The following is a 16,390-nucleotide window of genomic DNA, read 5'->3' on the forward strand; positions in this document are numbered from 1 at the left end:
TACTTTCTAAACCTCTAAAACATAATATTACTGCTACAACTATACTTTTTAATGAGCCAACAGACCTTGAAAAGAGCTATTTATCATGGAGAATTAACTGTAAACACTTCTAATGGCTCACGAATTACATTAGACAAGACCCCACTTGTCTTCCCTCTACAGAGGACAAATTTCACAGCTGACACTAAAAAGGAGACACACTGAAGTGGTTTAGAGAGGCTGAGTGCAGAACAAGGACTGAGCCTGTAGTCCTATAGACAAGGACTGGATACCACTACTAGCCTGGAGGGCTGGGTTCTAACCATCAAGTTAGTAGTCTCAACTGTAAAGCGAGGAGCAGAATGAAGGTTAGAAAAGTACCTTTCCTATGGCACACACATGGGCTCCATGTGTCCATTTTATTTACACATCTAGTAAAGTAAAGTGGAAGTTAAAAGCAAACTCTATCTCCTGGCTTAGAAACAGTAACATTCTCTTGAATATATTACATATCTAACCCGGGCACTGAGGACGCAGCAGCAGGTGGATCTCTGTGAGTTTGAGGCCAGCACAGGCTGATACACAATTTCATTTGAAATTTCCTTGAAATTCTAGAAAAAAAAATAAATTCCTAATTTTAATTGAAAGAAAGGGTATCTGTGAGTGCCCAGGGTCGTGAGGAATTTTTTGAGCAAGAAAGAAATAATCTATTGTGTTGATTATGACCATGGTTACAAGTGTCCCTCAATTTGGCAAAATTCGCCCAACAATCGTATATTCACACTGTTTTAGGGTCTTATTATGTAGCCCAAGTTAGTCTCAAATTCACAAACCTCTTAAGTGTTGGGATTATAAGCACACACCATAATATTGAGCTCTACACTATATTCTTGAAGTATACATGCATTAATGAATGTATATTCAATCATTAATGATTCATTACCTAATGATGGTAATGACAAAATTAAACTTAAAATAAAACACTGACTTTAAGTAGATCTTTCAATCCCAAAATACTGTATCTTAAAAACTGGTGATGGCCACAGCTTCTTTCCTCTTCCCCAAAAGTTGTAGCTGTGTTCTCTGAGTTTCAAAGAACACGTAGAATTTTCTAAGTTTCAAACATCTGACTATAAAGACTTTTTTTTACCACCGTACGTTTACTATAGCAGAAAGTTTCTTTCCTGTGTGTGACTGCTGTGACATTTCATTAGCTCTGCTTCCCACAGGAGGGACAGCTCTCACCTGGTCCAACTGTCACCTCAGTGGAATGCTTGTTAATAACCTTAATCTTGTCACTGAAGCCATTTATCTCCACGATCTTCACAGCAGCATCAGCCATAGGTTTAAATACCTGTATAAGTCAGAGAAGGTGAGAGAGATGACGGGAAGGGAAAATGAACATGTGCTAAAACAAACAAGCAAGCAAGAAAACAAACAAACAAACCACTTCCTACTTAAGACGCATAGCTAGCAAGACAGAACCTGACTCTGGTTCCATAATTGACACTAAAAACGTTTTTAGTCTCTAAATGTGTGTCATGAAATGAACATAAAAAAGGCAAGCCTGGTCTACAAGAGCTAACTCCAGGACGGGCACTAAAGCAACAGAAAGAAACCCAGTCTCGAAAAACCAAGAAAATGAACATAAAAGGATGAAATTCAGCCAGGTGTGGTTTGCTCATGTCTAATCTCAGAATTCAAGATGGTAAGGCAGGAGAATCATCATGAATTAAAGGGAAGCCTGAGCTCTGAGCTATATGGAGTGAAAATCAGTCTCAATATCCCCCACCTGTACAGAGAGAGAGAGAGAAAATGAAGTTCAACTTCAAGGTACTATTTAGAAGTTCCCACTTCCTGCCCACTAAGTGAAAATGAAGGAATTGTCCACTACTTAGTAGGGCATAAGTGCCCTGTGCTGACTAAAGATGCTCCCACAAACCTGTCTCCAGAGATAAGGAAGACAGCTGAAGTATGGCCAGTCCACCTTCATTTTCAGAACTGACCCAGACTAAAAGTACAGCCTTTATTTCCTTATGATACATGAGACCTCCACTTTACTCTCCCATCCACACCCCCTTCTTAGCCCACATGATGATCCCCAACATTCACAGGCAAGTCTGAACCCTTCCCACCCCATCTGCCATATCAAATCCAACTGGAGGCTGGAAACAGTGACATATGCCCATAATCCCAGCACTTGGGAAGTGTAGGTAGGATCTGGGTTCAAGGCCTGCCTAGCTACACATAAAGTTAGTTTGAGGCCAGCCTCAACTCACAAGGAAACACAAAGTCTTCCCTGCAGAAGTCATTCCTGAGCCCTTCACTAGCCCCTCTAGCCCTGGCTTTTCAACCAGCCTAGACTGGATGTCACAGCTCTATCCCATAAACACAGAAACGTTCATAAATACAAAGTGGAAACAAAATAAATGATGAAAGATTTTCATTTTTTTCTAAACCCTTGTCTGTATTTTCTACCATGAACATGATTTTGCTTTTCATATAACAAAGAAAAGCCATATTCTTTGGAAAGAATGTATGCACTTGGAGCTGGAGAGACAGCTCAGAGATTAAGAGCACTGGCAGATTTTCTGGTCCTGAGTTCAATTCCCAGCAACCACATGGTGGCTCACAACAATCTATAATGAGATCTTCCGGCAGCAGGCATACATGCAGCCAGAACATAATACACACATACATACATACATACATACATACATACATAAACAAATAAGTAAGTATGTATGTATGTATGTACTCAGCTGGGGAAAAACAATCATTTCTAAAATGTAGTTTTCACATGTGGTCTCTGGCCGCAAACCTCAGCCTTCACCAATCAGTTTGTCCAAACTTCTAAAACTATCGCAACCTCACTGTCGCCCTCTCTTTCGTCAGCCTCTGACCTATCACTCCCCTTCCCTAACCCTTCGGGCTCTGACCATTCACAGCCTCTCTCTCCTCAGCCCACCAATCAGGGTGCGCCGTCCTACCTCATCAAGACAAGAGGAAAAATCCTTCAGGAGCAGCTTCCTACTCAGGTAAGTCAATTTTAACTGTGGCAAGTTAACATTGAAACCAAACATGACAAACACACACCCAGTCCCATTTGTACTGTCTGCAGATACTTTCATCAATTTCCATCTCCTCTTCCAGTGCTGCTTATGAAAAATAAGCAACACTTTATTTCTGACACAAAAGCAGTATAATTCTACTTGCATTTTCATATAAAATATTGTGAAGACCACTCTACCAGTGGAGGATGAAATGAAAATAAGGAACTTTGTTTCTGCCTTCCCAGTTGCACCGTATTCTGCTATATACATACGCCACAGGTTTGCTCCCTGAGGCATGGAGAAAGATGCTTAGCTATACAAACTTAACTGGCTAGCTCTGAGTTCAAGTAGCCCTACAAGTATAAAATGTGACAACTGAGGACACTATGTCAACTTCTGTCCTCTACATACAAGCACCCACCTACACTCAAACACACAGCAATCTCACCCCAGCCATAAACAGAGACAAACAATGAAGTAGACTTCCCAACATCCAGTCTTTCTTCCTTCAGAACAGGGACGGTGGTGCTGTACAGAAACAGACCTGATTTCAAGAGATGAACCTATCTGGCTCATCAGACAAGTTCCCCTTTGTCAATTATTTTGGCCAATTTTATATACAAGGAGAGGTTTTCTAGAAATTTCTAAGAAAAGCCTGCTTGCTTTTAAAAGAGAGTAAGCTGGGGTCATGTCCTGTCTGACACGTCTCCGTCGCCAGGGGCTCTTTAGTGGCTCTCCTACAGTCAGTAAAGGCACAGGTTTTTAAGGGAAGGTCATACACCACACAGAGCAATAAGAAGCATCCAGAATGGCAAGAGACATGGCTCAGAAGTTAAGAGTACTCGCTGCTTTACAGAAAACTAGAATTCAATTCCCAATATCCACACTAGTTAGCTTAGAAGTATGCATAACTCAATCTGATGCCCTCTTCTGGCCTCTGAGGGCACCAACACTTTAAAAAAAATTAGGAGCTGGTTATCCTACCAGCTCAGAGCTTTAAAACCCATACTGCTCTTCCAAGGGACCGTTGTTGGGCAGTTTACAAGATAGGAGATTGCCACTCTTCTAGCCTCCACGGGCACCTGTACTCATGTGTGCACACACATGCATAATCAACCTTTTTCTCTCTACTTGTCTAGGTTGGTCCCAGTTTCTGACTATTGAGAACAAGGCAGCATTATACCTTTTTGTTTGTTTGTTTTTTGGGAAATCCACAACAAGTGCAGTCTCTCATCTACAACAACTCAGGATTTGATATCATGGAAATCACAAATAGATTTTTAAAAGATTTATTTTTAACATTTTTAATTTCACATATGTGTACATATGAGTATGTCTATTTGAGTGCAGTGCCCATGGAGGACAGAGGTATTAGAGTCCCTTGAGTTGGAGTTACAACCAATTATGAGCTAACCAACATGGGTACTGGGAACTGAACTAGGCAGTCCTTTGAAGAGCAGAGAAGCTTTGTAACAGGGCCCAAGACTTTAGTAGGCCCCCAGACCTCAGCACAACTGACTCCGTGATGGAAGAACCATTCAGACTATAAAACTCAGCACATAGAGAGTACCACCTGCCAAAACAAAAACAAAGACCTAGTCCATCAAAGTCCACAATCCTGGGAAAATCTCTAAATGTATTATCCTTACTTTTTGGCTTCTACAGTTCTGTGTCTGGCTGTTCTTGTTTATCGAAGTATGTAAACCCAAGACATAGTTTTTGTATTTATAAACTCTCCCTAAGAAAGGCTCAGTGCTACACTGGAATCCTAAACACCCAGTGATGTGGGATTCCCCTCTGTATGCTGTGATTACTATTGGTGAATTAAAAAAAAAACTGCTTTGAGCCTATAGCAGAGCAGGGAAGAACTGAATGCTGGAAGGAAGAAGGCAGCAGAGTCAGGAGAAGCCATGGAGCCACAGCCAGAGACATATGCTGGAACCTTGTCAGTAGGCCATGAACCTCATGGTAAAATATAAAATAATGGAGATGGGTTAATTCTAGATGTAAGAACTAGCTAGTAATATGCTTAAGTAATTGGTCAAGAAGTGATTTAATTAATACAGTTTCTGTGTGGTTATTTTGGAAGTCTGGGCAGCCAGGAAACGAACAAGCAGCCTCCTTACAACAACCCAGTGTTGTTACTGGCTGGTTAATAAAGACTTTCTATACCCGAGCAGTCTTCTCTGGTGGACACCCCACACATCTTTTAACTACTAAGCTACCTCTCCAAGCCCTAAACACCTTTAAAAAAAAATTTAACTTTACTCATTTTATTTATTGTTTGTTCATTTTTTGGGACAGTGTCTTTTTAGTCTTGGCTGTCCTAGAACTCCTTATGTAGATCAGGCTGGATTCAAACTCACAGAGATCCTCCTGCGTCTGCCTCCCAAGTGCTGGGATTAAATGTCTGTGTCACCATGCCCAGCCTATTCATTTTATGTTTGAGTGTTTTGCATACATGCACCATGTGCATGCTTGGTGTCTATGGAGGTAAAACAGGGCACTAGATCTCCTGGAATTGAAATCACCATGTGAGTGCTGAGAATTGAACCCTCTGTAGGAACAAATGTTCTTAACTCCTGCATCCTCTATCCAGCCAGAAATAGACTATCCTTATCCCAGGTTAAGTAGACCTAACTCAGGCCAGGTGTAGTGGCACATGCCTTTAAATTATGTGCATATGTGTCTCTGTGTAGATTATGTACATGTGTGTCAGGACCCACAGAGGCCAAAAGGGTGAGATCCCTCTGGAGCTGCTAGCTGTGAGCTGCCTGTCATGGGTGCTGTGAACTTCATTCTGGCCGACTGCAAGGGCAGTAGACACTCTTAACCATGAGTTATCTCTTCAGCCTAGGCTCATCTTTTACAGAAATTGATATGAGCTGGACATGGTGGTGCATACCTTTAGGGCCAGCACTAAACGAGGGTGGGACAGAAGTAGGCAGAGCTCTGTAAATTCCAGGCCAGACTGATCTACATAGCAAGTTCTAGGTCAGCCAGGTTATGTAGAGATCCTGTCTCAAAAAACCAAAATAAATATTATCGTGTGTGTGTATGTGATGATGATGATGATGTGTGTGTGCATAAGTGTGAGAATGCATGTGCCACAGAGTACATGCAGAAGTCAGAGGACAACCCTAGGGAAACTATTCTCTTATCCCATTGGGAGATCCAGAGGTCAAATCTGGGTCACCAGGTTTTCAGGACAAGGCACACTTTATCCACTGATGCATAATACCATCCCAAATGTTCATCTTTCTAGATTTTGAAATTAGAGCCACACTTTAGAGATGGCAGGATGGACAGCTAGAAGGAGTCTAAGTAGAATACAATTTAATACAATCTACTGCTGATCTCAGGATTTTATGTGTTAAAAAAATTTATTTTAGAGGCTGGAGAGATGGCTCAGTGGTTAAGAGCACTGGCTTCTCCCTAGAGGACCTGGGTTCAATTCCTAGCACCCACATGGCAGCTCACAACTGTCTGTAAATCCAGTTCCAGGGGATCTGACACTTCATACCAATGCACATAAAATAAAGTTAAATAAATCATAAACATATCTAAAAAAATTTATTTTAGCTGGGCAGTGGTGGTACACACCTTTAATCCCAGCACTTGGGAGGCAGAGGCTGGCAGATCTCCGTGTGTTCAAGGCCAGTCTGGTCTACAAAGTGAGTTCCAGGACAGCCAGGACTGTTAAAGAAACCCTGTCTTGGAAAAAAAAAAAATTGATTTTAGCCAGGCAGTGGTGGCACCCACCTTTAATCCCAGCACTCAGGAGGCAGAGGGATCTCAATGAGTTAGAGGCTAGCCTGATCCACAGAGCGAGTTCCAGGACAGGCTTCAAAGCTATACAGAAAAACTCTGACTCAAAAAACAAAAACAAGGGGGCTGGAGAGATGGCTCAGAGGTTAAGAGCATTGCTTGCTCTTCCAAAGGTCCTGAGTTCAATTCCCGGCAACCGCATGGTGGCTCACAACCATCTGTAATGGGGTCTGGTGCCCTCTTCTGGCCTGCTGGCATACACACTGACAGAATATTATATACATAATAAATAAATATTTAAAAAAAAAAAAAAAAAAATGTAATGGGGTCTGGTGCCCTCTTCTGGCCTGCTGGCATACACACTGACAGAATATTATATACATAATAAATAAATATTTAAAAAAAAAAAAAAAAAACACCTTAATGTAAATCTTAGCACAAAGCAGAGCATCTCTTACCTTTTTTTTTTTTAATTTTTTTCTTATGTATATGATTGTTTTGCCTGTATATAAATATTCATGTCACAGGTATGTCTGGTGCGTGAGGAAGTCCAGGGTGTCCCCTGGAACTGGAGTGACCATGTGGGTGTTGGCAATCCAGCCTCGGTTCCCTGCAAGAGCAGATAATGCTCTTAACTACTGTGCCATCTTTCCAGCCCACATAACTATTTCTTAAAGCTCCTCACAGAGGCTGATGGCCAAGTCTGAGAATCACTGTTTCAGAGCAGAAAAAAAAGCTCCAGAATAAGAAACCCTGTCTGACTCAGCTCTGTGTGGAGAAGTTGGTCACGTGCTTGGCATGTGTTTGTCAACAGACCGGGAAAACCCAAGGACCTAAAGACCTTACAGGACACATACCTGAACAGTAGGCTTACCTCAATAGCATAGCAGAAGTCAGCACCTGCAGTAACTGCCATCATGGACAAGAGACCTGTGCCCGTGCCAATGTCAAGAACCAAGGCTTTCTGTCCTCTGTCTTTCACCCTGCTGACAGCTGCCCGGATGCCCTGGTAATACTTTATATTCTACGAGAAAGGAAGAAATAACTGTTATGTTATTATAGATACGTGGAAAGGAGCTCTTCAGACTTGGGGACGGGGGCGGACCCCAGACCATCAGCATGTGACGCTGTCTTACGTGGTGCACCTCACTTACTCTGTCTTTGTCGTGCAGCATGTCCGCATAGGATGACCTTGAGAGATAAAAGGGAAAGGTAAGTCAGAAAGCTTTACTAATAAAGACATGCATGAACACATCAAGGAGTTCCCACACATAAGTGCAGTCCTCAATGGAATGCAACAAGTGTGTCATCTGCTCTAAAATATTTTAAGAGCCTGCTGTGGTAGCTCAAGTCTATAATCTCACGAATTTCAAGGCTGAGGAAAGAGAATGAGTTTAAGACCAGCAAAACAGTTTCAAAAAAGTATTTTTTTAAAACTGGGCATGATACTGATTACCTTTAGGACTTAGGAGGCAGAAGCAGGTGGATCTCTGTGAGTTTGAGGTCAACATGGTCTACATAGCAAGTAAATAAATAAATAAAATTTTATTTATTTGGGGCAAGAAATGCATGCACCATGGCACATGTGTGGGGTCAGAGAATGATTCTGTGGAAGTCAGTGCTCTCCTTAAACCATGTAGGTTCCAAGGATTGAGCTCAAGTCCTTAGGCTTGGCAGCAGGCACCTGTGCCCACCAAACCATCTTGTCAATTCACAAAATTTATTTTACTATGATCAGTTACTGTCATTCTCTGCTAATGCAAAAAAAAAAAAAAAAAACCTCAGAGCAGATGTCCTTTTTAGACCCAAAAATGCTCTAGTAGTTAACCTAGAGAAGTAATTTATTTATGTGTATATCTGGAGGTCAAAGGTCAATTTGCAGAAATCAGTTCTTTCTTTCCACCTTTACATGGGCCCTGGGGATCAAACTCAGGTTGTTATTGTTGGTAGTAAACACCTTTAACCTGCTGACCCATTTCACTGGCCCACCCATTAGCCTATAATAGTAACCTATAACCATGAACACCCCATATTATAACACTCAATAATCCTAACACTTGACCTAACCTTGAATGATACTAGTACACACCCACACTAGGAAGAAGAACTGAGAAAAGGCACCATATAGCTGCTGTATATGTGAGGGTCACCAGGCTCAGAGGTTCACATCACATCACGGGGAAATGACTGGCTATACCGTGTAAAGAGAAGAAAGTAACATCCATATTTTAGTTCATATCACATCATCAGGGGAAAATAAGCTAAATATGATGTGTAAAGGGAAGACAATCAGATAAAGAGATTTCATGAGTGACTGAGGGCAGGTGGGGATGGGAACAAAGCAATCATGCTGGAGGAGACCGAGGAGGACTGTTAGGAGGGGCATTTCAGGGTGGAGCAGAAGCCTGGTGCAGGGTGCTCTCCCACGAGTCTATGGGAAGGTTAAACTCCCAGCAATAGTGGATAAGTAGCCTGAACTGGCCATCTCCTGTGCCAGACTGGTGCCTGGCCCAATTGACATCAGAGAGGCAGATGTAGAGACGCTAAGCCAAAAACATTAGGCAGAGTTTGGAGGAGAGTAGGAACCAGAGGGGTCAAGGATCCACAAGAAAGCTCACACTATCAACTAACCTGGATTCATAGGTGCTCCAAGAGACTGAACTGACAACCAGGGAGCCTGCATGGGACTGACCTAGGCACTTTGCATATACGTTACAGCTGTGTAGCTTGGGCCTCTTATGGGATCCTAACAGTGAGAACAGGGGCTGTCTCTGACTCTTTTTTTTTTAAACTTTATTTATTTCATGCGCATTGGTATAATGATGTCAGATTCTCTTGAACTGGAGCTACAGACAGCTCTGAGCTGCCATGTGGGTGCTGAGAATTGAACCCAGGTCCACTGGAGGAGCAGTCAGTGCTCTTAACCACTGAGCCATCTCACCAGCCCCTGTCTCTGACTCTTGTTCAGGCTTATGGGGTCCTACTCCTTATACTGGGTCACCTTGCCCAACCTCAATACATGGGTAGGTGATTAGTCCCCCTGTAACTTGATATGCCAGGTTTTACTGATTCCCATAGGAGATGTGCCCTTTCCTGGATAGAGATGAAAGAGGAGGGGATGAGGATGGGAAGGGGGTGGGGGAGAGAAACTGGGAGAGGAAGATGGAGGGGAGGCTATGGCCAGGTTGTAAAATAAATAGACAAATCAAAAAAAAGAAAGAAAGAAAATCGCATCCATATTTTCTACCACAGCAACTAAAAATTCTGGAAACTGGGGCCAGGCGGGGGAAACTCAGTGGCACAACACATGCCTAGCATCTAGCATCTGTAAAGTCCTCAATTAGATCCCCAACAAGTACAAACAGGTAAATAACTAAAGGAAAATAGAAGCTGGAAACCCTGTGAATACCCAGGATTCAGGCCACTGCCCAAAGATGCTTTCTGGGAACTCCAGGGGAAGCACTCAGCAAAAGAGGCCTCCAGTTTTCGGCTAGCACAGCTGGGAAAGTTTATCTGAGATGCAAATTTTCTACAGACACCAAGCCAGGTTAAGGCGGAGTTCAGAGAGCGGCCCCTGAACCAACTCCACTGCAGGCAGTTCTAACACTGGCTGTGTATACTCCACACTGCAGAACACTGCCCTGAAATACTTCTCCCTCTGAACCACCTACAGTCCTTCCTGTGCTTACTTTATTCTCAAGCTTAGGAGGGAGCCGCGGCTGTGACTCAATGATAGAATACATACTTGTTGACATGCGTTGAATGAAGACGAGGGTATAATCCTAAGAATCCTCATTTGTTCACCATTCACCCCACTGTGTTGGTTGGTTTTTTTGTCTGTCTTGGTTTTGAGACAGATTCTCAACTATGTATCCTCAGCAGGCCTGGAACTTCATACATAGACCAAGCTGTTCTTGCTTGTTTTGATTTTCAATTGACTGGGGGTTTTTCTTTTGTTTGGTTTTGATTTTTCAAAACAGGGTTTCTTTGTGTAACAGTCCTGGCTGTCCTGAAACTCATTTCATAGACCAGGCTGGCCTCGAACTCAGAGATCCACCTGCCTCTGCCTCCCGAGTGCTGGAATTAAAGGCTGCACCACCAAGATCAAGTTTTTCTTGAACACAAGGAGGTCCACACCGAGAAGAATCACACTTGGTCCTGAGTACCAAGACATCTCAGTCCGTCACTTTTCTCCTCTACCTGATTGTTTCTCGGAGAAAAGGGAAGAGGCAGGCAGACAGGCATCCCTTATAGCCAAGCTCTTTCGTAGCACAGCTGAGGGACAGGAGTACCTGCCTCTATGTAGTTCCCATGGGCTCAGTTTAAAGGTTATGCCATCACCAGCTTGGACTGCTTTTAACTATCGACCTAATAAATTCTGAAACATGGGCTGGCAAGATAATTCAGCGGTTAAGATCACTGGCAGTTCTTCCAGAAATCCTGAGTTCAAGTCCCAGCAAATACACAGTGGCTCAAAGCCATTTATAATGGAATCTGGTGCCCTCTTCTGGCATGCAGGCATATATGCAGATAGAGCACCATATACACAAGATAAATTTTTTAAAAAATCTTTTAAATTCTGAGCTATACAGATATTCTGATACATATATATACACACACACACACACACACACACACACACACATATATATATATATATATATATATATATACTTTTTCATTCCTTTGATTATGTTGTTCTAGAGGACCCCGACTAAAACAAATATGGTATCAGGAGTGGTTCTGAAGAAAGGGAATTGTAAGAATGATTTTCTCTAGTGTCTGGACAGGTTCTTCAGCTACAGTCACAAAAACTCCTTAGATGCACACCTTTAATCACCAGAACTTGGGAGGCAGAGGAAGGCAGACTTGGAGGCCAGTGTGGAATACAGAGCAAGTTCCAGGACAGCCAGGGCTACAAAGAGAAATCCTTTTTAAATCCTGTCTTGAAAAGCAAACAAAAAAGTTCCTCAGACAGTATGGAAGCACTGAAAATCCATGGTATGCACTATTAAAAGAACTTATCGAGATAAACGCATTTGATTCCCAATTCTCCTCTTGTGAGGTATAGGGAATTTAGTGACTCTGTGCATGAAAGCTTTGAAGATTTGTGACAAAATAAAAATAGTGATGCTGGTTCCTTCCTTTAAGCATCTTTGGACAAAGATACAAAAGACAAAAATGAGTTGGGTAATAAAACTTACTTGTTCCATATGCACATATGCAATCTAAAGGTTTGTAAGTGTGCACTGGAAGACAACCTCCTGCACACACACCCCACCCAACCCCGCAAAAAAATTCATTAAGTGAGTGAGCTTTAAAATAGTAACACCAGCTAAGTCACACCTGAAATATTGAGAACCAGTAGTTACCTGGTCCTTAAAGTTGGATGTCTCAAAAGTTAGAGTAGTCCCAGAATAGCTGTCGCTCACTGGGGGCTACAACCAGTAGTTACTTAATCCACAAGGTGAGGTGCCCCAGTAGTCCAGTCTGGCACCTGGAGCCCAGAAAGTTGCTGGAAGAGTGCCTGGTTTCTACTCCACTGAAACTCTGGCTCTCTCATCTGCTATCAGAGAAGTAGCAGCAGCAGAGCAAACTGCCTCATTGGCAAGACAGAAGGCCAATCAAGTAAATAGGGGAAACTTCCTTCCGAAATACCCTTTTTGTTTTGGTTTCTCTGTAGCTCTGGGGGCTGGCTCTGCTTCCCAAGTGCTGGGATTAAAGGTGTGCACCACCAATGCTTGACTGAAATACCCTTTTTCATCTGGGTGCTACCAAAAGGTGACATTAGCAATCAGGGTGTGCCTTCCTACCTCATCAAGACAAGAGGAAAAATCCTTCAGGAGCAGCTTCCTACTCAGGTGAGTCAATTTTAACTGTGGCAAGTTAACATTGAAACCAAACATGACAAACACACACCCAGTCCCATTTGTACTGTCTGCAGATACTTTTATCAATTTCCAAAAAGCACTCTTCTTCCAGTGCTTTTTATGAAAAATAAGCAACACCTTATTTCTGACACAAAAGCAGTATAATTCTACTTGCATTTTCATATAAAATATTGTGAAGACCACTCTACCAGTGGAGGATGAAATGAAAATAAAGAACTTCGTTCCTGCCTTCCCATTTGCGCTGTTTTTTGCTACATACATAAGCCACAGGTTTGCCTAACAATGTTAATAGACATCTATGTTATTTTCAACGTTTTGCTATTTCTGACTGAGAATAAAACCAACCAAGCCAAGAACAAAGAAAAATACATTTATTTGGTGCTAATTAGGATTTCAACCTAAGATAAATTCACATACTGTTGAAAATGTGCTCCCTATTCACTTCGTATGTTGTGTGCACATTCATACATGTGCGTGTGCACAAGCACATGTCTGTACAAGCTCATGGAAACTGGAGGAAAATCTCCAGCCATCCTCATTTATGCTATGCCCCTCCTTTCAGTCAAGGTCTCTTGCTGGCCTAGCTTATCAACTAGAATCGACGAGCTGACCAGCAAGTCCCAGGGATCCTCCTATCTCCACTTCTGCAGAGCTGAGATTACAAGCAGACATCACCACACCCATTTGTTTGATTTTAATGTAGATTCTGGGGGCTAGAGAGATGATTCAGCAGTTAAGAGCACCTATTGCTTTTGCAAAGAAACAAGGTTTGATTCCCAGCACTCACATGGTGGCTCACAACTGTCTAACTCTAGTACCAGGGTATCCAACGCCCTCTTCTGACCTCCATGGGCCCTGTACACATGTGTTGTACAAACGTACATTCAGGCACATGCATAAAATTAAGAGCCAGATGGAGTGGCACTTGCCTTTAACCCTAGCACTTAGGAAGCAGAGACTAGTAGATTTTTGTGAGTTCAAGGCCAACCTGGTCTACATACCAAGGACACATAGCAAGATCCTGTTTCAAAAATAAATAAAATCTTGGGGCTGGAGAGATGGCTCAGCAGTTAAGAGCACTGACTGCTCTCCCAGAGGTCCTGAATTCAATTTCTAGCAATCACATGGCGGCTCACAGCCATCTATAATGGGATCCCGATGCGCTGTTCTGTCTGATGTTCTCTTCTGTCATGCAGAAATACATGCAAATAAGGTACTCATATACATAAACTACATAACTAAATAAATCTTAAAAAAATAAATAAAATACAAAAAATCCAAGTTGGTTGGTTTTTTTTTTTTTTTTTCTTTTTCGAGACAGGGTTTCTCTGTGGTTTTGGAGCCTGTCCTGGAACTAGCTCTTGTAGACCAGGCTGGTCTCGAACTCACAGAGATCCTCCTGCCTCTGCCTCCCAAGTGCTGGGATTAAAGGCATGTGCCACCACCGCCCGGCGCCAAGTTGTTTTATTTTTAATTATATACGTATGAGTCTATCTGTGTGTGGATTCATGTACCTGTGGGTGCCAAGTACCCAGAGTCCAGAAGCGAGCATCAGATCTTCCAGAGCTAGTTACAAGAGGTTGAACTGCCCGCCCTCTTAACTGCTGACCCATCTCTGCAGCTCCTTGCCTACTTTTTAAAGACACATCCACTCACTGCTTCCTGGCTTTTCCAGCCACTCACACAGCTGTTGCTAATGGTCAGCAGTACTCAGGCCTTCTTGGCAGTCTGACCATAACAGCCACTCCTTCTTCCCTAAACTTCCCTTTTCTTTCCATCCCAACTTTCCTTCTGGTTCTGCTTCTGCCTCCTCAGCTTATTCTGACTTTACATTCCAGACCCTCCTTTGTTGAGATGCTGCACTGTCTCTCAATTTCAACTTTCCCAAGTTCTACAAATTCTGTGTCTCAAGACTCTACTAGCATCCCCATCTGAATGTCCAAACCTTAACCCCTCATGTCCAACGCCTTTCCCTCTAGAACACTGCCTCCCCTTCTTTCAGGGAGTGACATCTCCGTCCTCTGAGTCCCTCTAACCAGAAGACATCTTGGTCCTTCTTGAACTTTGTCTCCCTTACTGCATACAGTGAGTTATTAAACTCAAGTTCCTCCAGGCTGGTTTTCCCTCTCCCCTCCTCTGCTTCTACTTTAGGATTACAGTAACCACCTACTCCCCTTTCTCTCCAACCCATGTCCCACACTGCTTTCAGCAAATGTTTTATTTTCCTATTCAACATCTCAACTCCTCAGAAAACAATATCCAAAATCTTCCTCAAAACTATATTAATGTCTTTGAGCCCTCGCCGCCTGCAGCCAACTGAGAAGCATCCCATGTTACCTGGCAATTTCCTGGTGGTAATCATAGTGTTCGTCCTCCTCCAGCCATTCCAGGGATCCCGTGGTCGGATTGGCACGGCCACAGAAGACCTTCATGGTGCCAACTGGCTTCTCAATGTTTGCACAGAAACAGATCTGGATATCAGAAACCTAATCAGTTCTAATGCCTATAGTGAAAGCAAGGGACAAGAAAACAAAAGGGGGAAAAAAAAGATCAAGAAACAGGCAAAAAATTCAAAGTCACCTAAGAATTTTGTTAATGATGGCACATGCCTTCAATCTCAACTCTGGGGAAGAAAGGCAGGAGGATCTGTTAAATTCAAGGCCAGCATGCATGGTCTACACAGAAAGCTCTAGGCCAGCAAGAACTACATAGTGATAGCCCCAATCTCCAAAAAATACTACTCAGTATTTTAACATTTCCAGCGAGAGTGATCTCATTTTCTATGCAGCATATCCCATCAAGAACTATGACAACAGCCAGGTGTGGTAGCACATCGAGAGACCCAGCACTCAGGAGGCCAAGGTGGAAAGATCTGAAGGTTGACACCAGCCTGGACAACACCGGAGGCCTGTCACAAAAACAAGAACAAAATATAACGAGATGGTGCATGTCTTTAATTCCAGCATTTAGAAGGCAGAGGCAGGAGGCTCTCTATGAGTTCCACAGCTGTCAGAACTACAGTGAAACACTGGAGAGAGAAAGAAACCATAGTGATATATAATGTTGTGTGGAAAGGAAACTTTGGCGCTCTTCAGAAAGTCCAACAGGATCAAAAGCGCCTCAAAAGTTCATCCGGGTCCAGCCCTCAGGTGAAGGCGAGTGAGAAAGCAAAAAGAGAGCCAAGCAATGAGCTAACAGGAGAGAGCAGGAGTGCCCAAGGGGTCATTCCTCGGCATACTAAACACACTTATCTGTCACGTCGCCACGGTTTAACACTTAGAAGCGCACTGAGGGTCTCTCCGGAGTTTTAATAAAAAGTATGACTGCGTAGGGCACACACATTTACAGCACTACTGAGGGCAAGTGGGAACTGCACGGTTTCCAGCTACTCAGAACACTAAGAAAGCCATCCCGAATGAGAGAACGGCTGACCGGTTCAAGGATCGAAGGCACCGGTCTTGTGGCCCAGACCATGCTCTGTGCTCAGTCACATTTTGAGAAATGACGATCACCCAAGCGGACTGCCGGGGCTGGGCGGACAGGGTGCTTCAACAACTCCACGTGGACTCCGGCAAAGTCCTGAAGTATCCCGGGGACCCGAATATACCCACGCCAGGGCCCCGCGCCAGAGCCTTAGAAATGAGGTCCGAAAGCTGACCGCACCCGGGAGCAGCCACGGCCCTACCACCCAAGCACCGC

The 16,390-nt window shown here is 43.2% G+C and overlaps 1 protein-coding gene across 2 annotated transcripts in view; it reads right to left on the reverse strand.

The window, feature by feature from the left end:
• The window catches only part of Prmt7 (protein arginine methyltransferase 7), a 38,318-nt gene that overhangs the window by 21,782 nt on the left and 146 nt on the right, over positions 1 to 16,390 (reverse strand). The window contains exons 1-5 of one of the 2 annotated variants that reach the window (XM_050143958.1): positions 16,124 to 16,374; positions 15,029 to 15,194; positions 7,955 to 7,991; positions 7,675 to 7,824; positions 1,225 to 1,333 (exon numbers count right to left, since the gene is read on the reverse strand). In XM_050143958.1, coding sequence (XP_049999915.1) covers positions 1,225 to 1,333; positions 7,675 to 7,824; positions 7,955 to 7,991; positions 15,029 to 15,123 — 391 coding nt within the window. In that variant the 5' untranslated portion in view covers positions 15,124 to 15,194; positions 16,124 to 16,374. Of the gene's footprint in view, positions 1 to 1,224; positions 1,334 to 7,674; positions 7,825 to 7,954; positions 7,992 to 15,028; positions 15,195 to 16,123; positions 16,375 to 16,390 lie in introns of those variants that run through there. The other variant, XM_050143957.1, reaches the window with a different exon arrangement.

Source organism: Alexandromys fortis, unplaced genomic scaffold (assembly GCF_014885135.2).
Source record: "Alexandromys fortis isolate MF-2015 unplaced genomic scaffold, M_Fortis_MF-2015_v1.1 scaffold_1, whole genome shotgun sequence".
NCBI classification, from domain to species: Eukaryota; Metazoa; Chordata; class Mammalia; order Rodentia; family Cricetidae; genus Alexandromys; species Alexandromys fortis.